The 10,267-nt window shown below is 52.2% G+C and overlaps 1 protein-coding gene across 3 annotated transcripts in view; it reads left to right on the top strand.

Moving 5' to 3' along the window:
• The first annotated feature begins 6,217 nt into the window (after positions 1–6,217).
• Itga3 (integrin subunit alpha 3) overlaps positions 6,218–10,267 on the top strand; it is a 31,993-nt gene continuing 27,943 nt past the window's right edge. Inside the window, exons 1-2 of one of the 3 annotated variants that reach the window (XM_029546455.1) lie at positions 6,218–6,236; positions 6,474–7,014. In XM_029546455.1, coding sequence (XP_029402315.1) covers positions 6,809–7,014 — 206 coding nt within the window. In that variant the 5' untranslated portion in view covers positions 6,218–6,236; positions 6,474–6,808. Of the gene's footprint in view, positions 6,237–6,345; positions 6,376–6,438; positions 7,015–10,267 lie in introns of those variants that run through there. The other 2 variants (XM_021212319.2, XM_021212318.2) reach the window with 2 other exon arrangements.

Below are 10,267 nucleotides of genomic sequence, written 5' to 3'. Positions count from 1 at the left end.
TGGCCACTTGGCTCCGTTGCTGCTGGGGTGTGGGTCGGAAGAACATCACAGGACTCTGTGTATTCTGTGGCACACGTGGTAGAGCCAGGCAGCTTACCTCATCACAGACAGGAAGCAGAGAGGCAGGAAGGGGCTAGAGCTGGATATAGCCCCAAGATGACGCACCCGGTGACCTACTTCCATCAGCTGGGGCCACCTCCTAAAGTTTGCATCACCTTCCAGAATGACAGCTCAAGCTAGGGACCGGAGCCTGCGCTGACACTTCGTATCGAAACTGTAACAGTAAAACACATAGGTTCCCACAAAGAAGACTAACTCTTAAGCCACGAGGACCTCAGCTTCTCATAGGGTAAGACCGGGTGCATTTGTTACGTGGATTGCCCTGACCAGGAGGACGTCTTTGTGCAAGGTCGATATGTACCACCATTATCTTCACCAAAGCCACTTGCTAGGGCTAACTCGCTCCCCATTGTACCCACCAGCCACTGGCAGAAGGTGAGACATAGGCATGTAAACCACACATACCCTCTTCCTGAGGAACTTACTGTGGAGAACAGGACCTGCGTGTAGATAGCCCTAGGGGGGTGGCTGGCTCCAGTCATATCAGAGAGTGTTCGCAGCTGCTGTGCCTTGGCCATCTTGGTGAGTTCAACCGAAACCCGCTTGATGCCTCTGCCACAGGGCTCTTAGAAGAGACCACGCAGCCAGGCGTGGTGGCGCATGCCTTTAATCCCGGCACTCAGGAGGCAGAGGCAGGCGGATTTCTGAGTTCGAGGCCAGCCTTGTCTACAAAGTGAGTTCCCGGACAGCCAGGGCTAACAGCTAGGGCTATACACAGCTACCGTGTCTCGAAAAACCAAAAATATATAAACATATAAAAAAAAAAAAAAAAAAAAAAAAAAAAAAAAAAAAAGAGACCACGCATAAAGATCTAGGTCATAACATGTGCTCGATAAATACCAGGTCCCTTTCCACGTGTACGTAAAAGATTCAGGAATGCAGGCACACAGGCAAACCGGTGGCATACAAGAGAACATTTGCAGAGAGGAATCCTAGTGTGAGCAATTACACAGGGACTTTCCACCCCTAGTGAAAAAGAGTGGGATTGGGCGAATAAAGTCCCCACCTGCTCAGTTTTTCCACCTGAGCATAAAATCTGGCCACTAAAAACCAAGGGAAGTCACCCCTCCCCAATACACACACCTGCACACATCCAAGCATGCATGAATGCACACATGCACACACACACAGGAAGGACCCAGCCTGTGGGCCCAGCAGTCTCTCCTCAAAGGGACCACCCTGACTCTAGAGCAGATCTCCGTTAGAGTTAGGAGCCAGACAAGAAAGGAGAGGGATCTTGGGACAAGCCAGTGTGGACACGAGGCTATGCCGTAGGCAGTAGGAGGAGACCCTGCTGGAAGAGGCTGGAAGACTGAGAGGTGGCCAGCTCTCAGGGAAGTTTCCTTTGTTTTGGGGTACCTCACTAAGTCCCCCCCCATGAGCCCTCCTGCTCCTTGGCTCTCCTATGTCAGCACCCCCACCTCCAGCGCCTGACGTCCATTTTCTCACTCACGAACTCTTCGCCCTCCCTCTTTCCCTACCCCTGGTTCCTGTTCAGTCAGTTTTATATCTTTCTCCATCATTTTTTTCTTCTTGAGACAGGGCCTCCCCTACGTAGCCCAGGCTGGCCTGAAACTTACCAGTTAGACCAGGCCAGCCTTGAGCTCTCAATCGTCCTACTTCCCAGTGATGGAAGTACAGGTGTGTACCATTACATGTCTTCCATTGTCTCCACTGTTCCATACAGGCCCCTCTATGTGCTGGTCATGTCAACCTCATGCTGTAACCCCCCCCCCTTATCCTGTACACTAAGCATGCTGTTTCTAATAACCTCTCTTGCCTCCCACACATCAACCCTATAACACAAGACACTGTCAATTTAGCCTGTTTAACATTGAGTTCCCAGAATGCTTCGAAGAGGCTAGAAAGATGTCTCAGCTGTTAAACACTAGGCTCAAACCCTTGCTTCCTAATAGAAATCTTCACTTTTGTTTGTCCCCGTGGGGCACTCCGGAGAGGGATTTTTGCCTTGGCGTTTGAGGTAGAGAAGGCCAAATCTGGGTCAATGGAGAAGGAAATCCGATAAACTTATTCAGGCTCGGCCACTCCTCCCTCCTTCCCTCTCGGCTCCCTCTCTCCCTCCCAAGTCATTTGTATCTTCAATCTGAGTCAGGGAGTGACCTGAGTTTAGGTTCCATAGCAGAGCGGGTCCATTTGGTTCTACAGATCCCAGGAGGCTTGGGACAAGGTGGATGCAGATGGAGAATACGAAGAAGGTGTTTCGTCTAGCCCCTTTGCATACTGGATGGGATCCCGAGGCCTGGGGTAGGAAGGTGCTCAGGTAAGAAGACAGATTAGTCAATGCTCGGCCCTACCAGCAGGCCACTATGTGGTTCTGTAGTCCCTGCAGCAGCTGACTGAGGCTGTGCCGTCCTGCTGGTGCTAACACAGCGAGCGCCCCAAGAAGAATGGAAGCCGCCTTCTGAGAATATTGACATTGTCATTGTTCCAGCTGGGAAAACTTTACCCCAACTTAGGCCAACTACTACATTTGTTCTTTTGAGGTCTCCCAGGCCTGTCTCTCCTTTCAGCCCCTCTTCCTTCTCCCGGAAGCCTCCCTGACTCCTACATAGAACACACAGCTTGCCTAGTGGTGCAGTCACCCGCAAAAGCTGAAGGTGTCATTCGAATGTCAGGACGGGATGGGACCACTCAGGGACCAAGAGAGCAGGAAAGGGTTAGTTGTTGACATAAGGTCAGGCTCTGAGGTCAGCAGCTCCCAAATGGCTCGGGAGCCAGGAAGGAGAATAAGGTGGATTTTCACTGTGGTTAGGGGTGGTGGTGAAGGTTCACCCAGGGAGGGGCTCTGTGACCCTCCTTCCCTCAGACAATGAAGAGTAGCCCCATCTGTTCTTGTTGGCTTGTCCAGGTGTGAGCCATTAGGGACGAGAACAGGGAGGGGCTAAAAGGCTACACTTTGAAAGCTGAGCTGAGGCCCAACATTTTCTACACATCCTGTGTTTCTAGGCTGATCCATTCTCCACGAGGAAGAGCTGACAGTGTAGAGGCAACTGCAAGGATGAGATGCAGCCCTTGAGATAAAAACACTCAGGAACAAAGAGTTTCAGCCTTACAGCATGGAACTGGGAGTTCTCTCTCCAGGTCTCCAGCCTTGACTTAGGCAGCCCGTGTCTCCCTCCACCCCAGTCCATCCCCCATAGGTCTGCCTGACACTTCCCACATTCCTCAGCTGGGTCTGTCTTCTATGGCTCTCCCAACTCTTGCTCCCACATTCCCTCTGGACACTCCTTTAGACTGGAAATGCCATCCCTTGTCCCTTTCCTGCTCCTGCTCCCCAGATCGGACATGCTGGTCCTTCCTGTTTGGGATGGTTTACTAGATAAGGCCTGGCGTGGAGCCCATCTGTCATAGTCACATGACTCAAAGCTATTTTGGGCAGGACAGGACCCTTGCCTATACCAAGTGCCCACCCTGGCCCTCCTGGCACTGGCTATCAACACTCCTCTAGGAATAGGGCCAAGAACCAAGGGAGCTATCCAGAAGGGCAAACGCAACGGCTCAACTTCCATCTAGCTTCCTGTTCCTTGACCCCAGATGTCTTTGGTAGCTCTAGCCCACAAGTCAAACCATGAGCGAGACTGAGTGGCCCTGGAAGTCATAGCTCAGACTAATAGTGTTCCAAGGGCAGCCAGGGACAAGCGTCGGCTCTCAAATGCCACAGAAAAAACTGTTATCGCAGCTGCTCTTGTTTAGGTATGTCTGACTGTTTGAACAACATCTGCCTGGAGTTTGTCTCTTAAAGACACAGCTGTGGTCAGTGGCTCCAGTCCCTGCTGTGCCTTACTCCCTTCCCATGAGCTGTATGACTTTGGACATCCAGGTATACTCCTGAAGTGTTGCTCCCTCATGAGGCAAACAAGGTCGGCAGTCCTGACTCGCAGCGGGCACCCAGAAAGATGAAGTGAGTCTGCATATTAAGTGATTTGTAAGAAGTGAAGCCAGGCTTCAGAAGCCACTCCCCAGGCTCAGATCCTAATGCCATGCTCCTAACTGTACCTCGCTGCTCAATAGCCAATATTCCGAGGCTGGCCTGAGCTACATGGCAGAAGTCACACCAGGCTGGCAAGATGCCTCAGCATATAAAGTGCTTGCTGCACAAGGCTGATGACCTGAGCTTGACCACAGACCGAATGTAAAAGTGGAAGAACCACCTATCCCATGAGGTTGTCCTGACTTCCATATGCAGACTGAAACATGTTGCCTAGGCTGAGGGAGTGGTCTTTGCTGCCTGTGGCTTGCATCTCTGGGGTTTTTTGGTGGGTGTGTTTGTTGTTTTTCCCCCTCTGCCCAGAACACTATGATCTACTGTATCTCCTGGGAACGGTTCCTGTACGTTCCTAAAACAGCATCTTATCAGGAGCTAAACAGCCCAGTAGTAAATATGTATTGGTTTGTACGCAAGGACAGAGGAACAGGGTTACAAAGGTCATCAGATCTTCTGGTCTTTGCAAAGCTAAAGGAAGATAGATTGTTTAGCAGTTACCATTTTAACCAGTTAGGCGGGGCATCTAGAATTCGCCAAGCCAAAAGGGAAGTAGAAAGTAATGGCCGAGGACACTCCCATAGGAGAGGCTTGGTCACACCAAGTCTCAACAAAATCTGATTTGTCCTAAGGGTTAATCATTAGCATAATGGTTAAGAATGGTTCTGGGGGTTAGATACCACCCTATTAGAATCCTAGCTGTGTTGCCTTAGCAGAATAGCATAGCACAACATCCCTGAGCCTTGGTGTTTTCATCTTAAAGCAGAGCTGATTCCCCGATGACAGGTGTAAGCCTTTAATAATCGTAGAGCGCACCTTCCGGTGGCTCACCTCTGCTTTCTCATCTTTCTATTTAACTCCAGGCTTATCTGGGCTGCTCCTGCACCAATGTGGCCACATGAGGCTGCAAAGATTTCAAACTTACTTTATGCAGGGAAAGCTCTCCCCTTGGTCCCTCCAGGGCTGGGTCTGATGGAGGGACGGCTCTGCTCCTATATGTAAATAGAGTGACAGGTACAGACCTGGATTTACAGAGTGGTGGCAATGACAAACTGTCAGTAATTGTCATGAGCAAAAGGACATCCTGGTCTCTAAGGGCTGCACCTTTGAGTGTAAGAGATAAGATCATCTGTGTGGAAATGATTGTACCTTCTAAGGTTACAATGTATAGCTAGGGAATCAGACCCAGAATGAACTGGCTTCTCAAACACCAGAGCAGAATCCCATTGGATGGGCTCATTTTCTGCTTTCCCTTTTCCTTAGACTGGTGGCTGTGTAGATGTGTGTGTGTGTGTGTGTGTGTGTGTGTGTGTCTGTGTTGTGTGTGTGTGTATATATACACATATATACTTGTATATATGTATATTGCCTTGAAAAAGTAGTATTTGTAAGGCAGTTAGCATAGTGCTTGCTGCATGTGCTGTTCTTATTTAATTATAAAAACATATAGAAAACGATGCTCAGGGAAAAGGAGTCTTTGTTCTGCATTAGGGGAAATCTGAGTTAGACTAAAAAAACATTCCATACACTCTTGGAGTTCCCTAATTCTTTCCCGGATAGTGAGTGAGATCTTTGAGCCTAGCCCACCTGCTTCCACCGGGCATCACACCTGTGGGGGTTGAGGTCCCATTCACTGCTCTTAGAGACAAAGGCTGCCCTTTGCTAATTATTATTTCTGATGGGTTGTCATCACCACCGCTAAATATCTGTCTGGCTTTTCGGAGGAGCCGCTTCCAGCTGGGAACAGGATGAGAGGAGGCGGGTGGACAGGAGAAATACTCCTTCATACATAACATTGAGGATACTCAGCACGAAGAAATTAAGTCCGGAGACCCGCAGTCACCTCTTAGGGACTCGCGTCGCTGCGGAGGTGCGCATTCCAGGCAGCCGAACACAGTCGACCGTTCCCCGAAGAGCCAACGCCTGGTCTGTCCAGCGGGGATCGCGGTGCTGGCCGTGCCTTGAACGGCATTTCCAGTAGCAGCCGCTGCAAGCGCCAGGCAAATCCCACCTCCGGCCCCGCCCGTCCAATCCGCCTCATAACGAAGGAGACGCTCCTAGGAAGAAGCTCTCCGCTGGAAGGGGAAATCCAGGCTTTAAGGGTTCCCGACAGGTGTCTGAGAGAGAGGGCGGAGTCGCGATAGGAGTGATGGAGAGGGAGGGGCGGCGCTGCCCCTTTAAGAGGCGGCGGCCGAGCGGGGACCTTTTCTCTTTCCCCGGAAGGAAAGCGGAGCCCGGACTGGGCGCGCAAGGTGGGGAGGTGCGGGGCTGGGCGGTGGGGAGGCGGGGCACGCGCCGGGGAGGATCCCTCCCTCTTGCCCTCTTGGTGATCGAGGGCTTGCCGTTCTAGATCCTCCACCTAGCCGAGGTCCAAAGAGCTAACACCTCCAAGGGGGCGCGGCCGGGACCATCTAGAGTGTGGGGTGCCCGGAGCCCGGAACGGTGACCCGTCCACCGAACCAACGTGAGAGTAGATCCACGGATCTGGAAAACGGATTGGAAAAGCACCCGGAGCAGACGTGAAAGTGACCCGGACTAGGGTAAAAAATTGCCTGACTACCGGTGCAGCGGCTCTGCGGGCTCGGGTGTCCTCTGGTGGCGCCTGGAGCAGGTGAACCGTTCATCACTCCCGGTGCTGAGCCCTCTAGCGATTTCGCCCGGCCCCTTACGGCCCGGCCCGCAGCCATGGGCCCCGGCCCCTGCCGCGTGCCCCGCGCTCCTGGCTGGACGCTCTGCGCTCTGGCCTTGATGGTGGCGGCTTGCGGCCGGGTCGCCTTCGCCTTCAACCTGGACACCCGATTCCTGGTGGTAAAGGAGGCGGTGAATCCCGGTAGCCTCTTCGGTTACTCGGTCGCCCTCCATCGGCAGACTGAGCGACAGCAGCGCTACCTGTAAGTCAGCCTGGAGGCGGTGAGGTGGGGTGCAGAGAGAGGGGTATGTGCGCGGATACCTGACCTAAGCTAAACCGGAGCCCTGGGCCCGCTGACTTCCAGGCCTGCTGCTGCTGGCCTTTCCTTGTGAGTCAGGATTAAGAGGGCGGGTACGACGGCAGCCCTCCGATTGTGGGGCTTGGCGGCAAGTGGAGGATGGGGGGGAGCAGTAATCATGGCAAGTGCTGACCTGGCCAGAACCTGTCTAGACGCGGCTGCTCCACGTTTCAGACATCTTCGGAAGTAGGGTCTTTGTTGCCCAGCACCCTGAGAATCCAGTACCTAACATTAGCTTCTTTCCCGGGCTAGGAGAACTCTGTACATTAAACACCTATTACATGGCTCTTCCTCTCCTCCTGGAGAGAACCGAAAATATATGCGTTCAAGTCCCTATTAGCCCTCTCATTTAGCCTGTGGCCAGAGCAGCCACGCCCTCTGCAGAACCAAGCTGGACCACACTTCTCAAGGGCTTGGCATTGCAGAGTGAGGTGATGAAGAGGCTGGGCACTCGGAGCTGTCCAGAGACTTCCTCTGACCCCTAGAGGAACGGACAGTAGAAGACAGAGGAGGCGCTGTCTTCTACACCGAGGCCAGAGCCCACCCGGAAGCAGTGGGGGTACTCCCACCAGACATCTATCTCCCTGCATTCCACAGATTCATGTTGAATCAGCAGCCCTGAGTGTGTTTGTTTTGGTTTGAAGAGGGGAATGGCGTTTTTCTCTTTTCTTCTGCTCTTCTTTGCAACAGCTGCAAGAAGCGGGAAGAGCCCAGCAGAGTGGAGGAGGGGAGGAGACTGCCTCTAGCCACCTGCCCCTCCCTGAGCACACTCATGCCCAACGGGTCATGTCCAGGTGTCTGAGGTTTCTCTGCATAGGTTCTGTGTGCTGAGGTTAGCTAGCTGAGGGAAGAGGGTGGCCAGAGGAGGCGAAACTGCCCAGGAGGGACAATGATGATCAATCATATAAGCCCCTCCTATCTTTTTGAGCTGGGTGGTCTGCCAGGCATTTACTCCTGCCCGACCTCTGACAGTTCCTAAATCAGAAGACACAGTCAAGGGAAAAGTGTTGAAACCTCTCCCTGCTCTGACTGGGGCCTGTAGAAACTTGAGGAAGTTTGGAATGTTCAAAGTCCAATTCAACTTCAGTCTTTGCCTCTGCCCTGCTGGCCCAGCCCCTGTCCGTACTGCCCACCTGGACTTAGTCTCTACCCTACCTGGCCCCTGCCGAAGAAGGTGGGTCTACCACACCCTTCCTGTCCTGGCTGGGCAGATTTAACCTTCTACCTTCCTGAGGCCCTCTGATAATAGATAGTTGCTACAGCAGTGCCGTTGCCTCCCCCAGCCCTGTCCAGAGCTCTCTCAGATGTTCTGTTGTAGAATGTGCATGGCCGGAACTAACACACTAGAAGAGATTCTGCAACATCTCCCGCTCTGTTCCGTGACCTTGAGGATGATATTACTTTCTCGGGGGCCGGTTTCCCCCTGGATGAGCTGGTACCTGGATCTGTGTGTTCCCTCTTATCTCTGCTAACCTGTGAGAGGCACCTGACATTGTAGAGAGAAAAGCTGGGCGTTCCAGTACCGCTGCTGTGTCTCGGCTCTGGCTCTAACACCTGAGCCTGGAGAACACATCTTCTCAGAGTTAGTAATACTTTAGTGTGATAGTGTCTGGAATGGCCCCGGAGTGTCCAGTCCCCCCGTGGACACCAGTAGGCTCCAGGGCTGAGACTGAATAGAAGTATACTTCTTTCACCTATGAGCCTTACCCAAGTTGGCCGTATGGACGACTTCTGCTTTCCTCTCCTGGCAGCTGCATTGAATGCCGAAGCTCACAGACCTCCGAGGGCAGGTGGTTCTGGCCAGATGGGTCTTCTCTGTCTTGCCCAGAGCTGCTTCTGTGTCTTGGCTCTGTCTTCATCTTACTGAGTTCAGCTCTCCCATCCTTTTGGGAGAAGCAGCTGGGACTCACTATGGCCAGCTGTGTAGCCAGATGTGAACAGCTGTCCAAGTGTTCTAGGGAACTAATAGGTCAAACTGCGTCCTCAGATTCTGTCAGTCTCAAAGAGTCCTTGGGAGAGTGCGGTGGCTCACGGTTCTTCCTTTGGGGTCTGCTAGCTGGTTCAGAGGGCCCTGAGAGTATATGCACAGTCATGGGATTGCACATAGTCCCTGGGAGATCAGGGAGGGAAAAGCATAGCTTCTATGTCCTCGAAGTGGTTAAAAATCCAAGATAGACTCTTTATCTCTATCCTGGGGTACCCCACTCATAACCCAGGTTTGCAGAACTCAATATCTGATAGTAAGAATTTGAGCCAGTCAGGTGGTGGTCATGTATGATGCTAATTCTAGCACTGTGGAGGTAGAAACAGGCGGATCTCTGTGACTTTGAGGTCAGCCTGGTCTTCAGAGTGAGTTCCAGGATAACCAGGGCTACACAGAGAAATCTGTCTTGAAAACAACAAAACAAAACAAAGCCAAAGCCTTCCCCAAACAAAAACAAAAGGCAACAACACCCTTCCCCCCAAATGGATAGACCCCTCACTTTGGGTCTGTCTATCTATTATCTATCTATCTATCTATCTATCTATCTATCTATCTATCTATCTATCTATCTATCTATCTGAGACATGGTCTCTTAGGTAGCTCTGGCTGTCCTAGAACTCGATTTGTAGACCAGGCTGGCCTCAAACTCAAAGAGATCTATCTGCCTTCTTCGGGCTCCTAAGCTATGGTTAAAAGCTTGTGCCCTCCTGTCTGGCTCACTATTGTTACATAAGCCCCTTAGAGGAAGAAGAACTGCTTTGGCAGGTAGTAACTGACCCTTCCTGCACCTGCTCTGTTATTCCCTCTTGCTCTGGCCTGACCCCATTGGCTGGGTGTGAAGATTCCTCTGGGCTTCCCCCCCCCCCTTCACCATTGGAAGTGAGGGTGTCTGGGAAACCTGGGAGGGAGCGGCTCCTGGAAATGAGGTCATGCCTGAGGTAGGCAGGAACCTGGCTCACCTGCTGTGCTCTCCTGAAACATGCTCCCTGGGCAGGGCGGGTTCCTGGCAGCCTTCACGGCTCGTGCCAATGGAAATGGCACAGCAGCTGTGGCTGTGGGCACAAGGCCTGCATGTGGTTTAGCCTTATCTGCTGGCTTTCTCCAGTGGCCATTCTAGGCCAAAGAGCTTTAAGATGGGAAGGAGGTAGAGGAGGATTGATCCTGCAGAGGAAG

This window comes from Mus pahari, chromosome 14 (genome assembly GCF_900095145.1).
Source record: "Mus pahari chromosome 14, PAHARI_EIJ_v1.1, whole genome shotgun sequence".
Lineage (NCBI taxonomy): Eukaryota > Metazoa > Chordata > Mammalia > Rodentia > Muridae > Mus > Mus pahari.
This window is presented reverse-complemented; position numbering and strand designations above follow the sequence as displayed.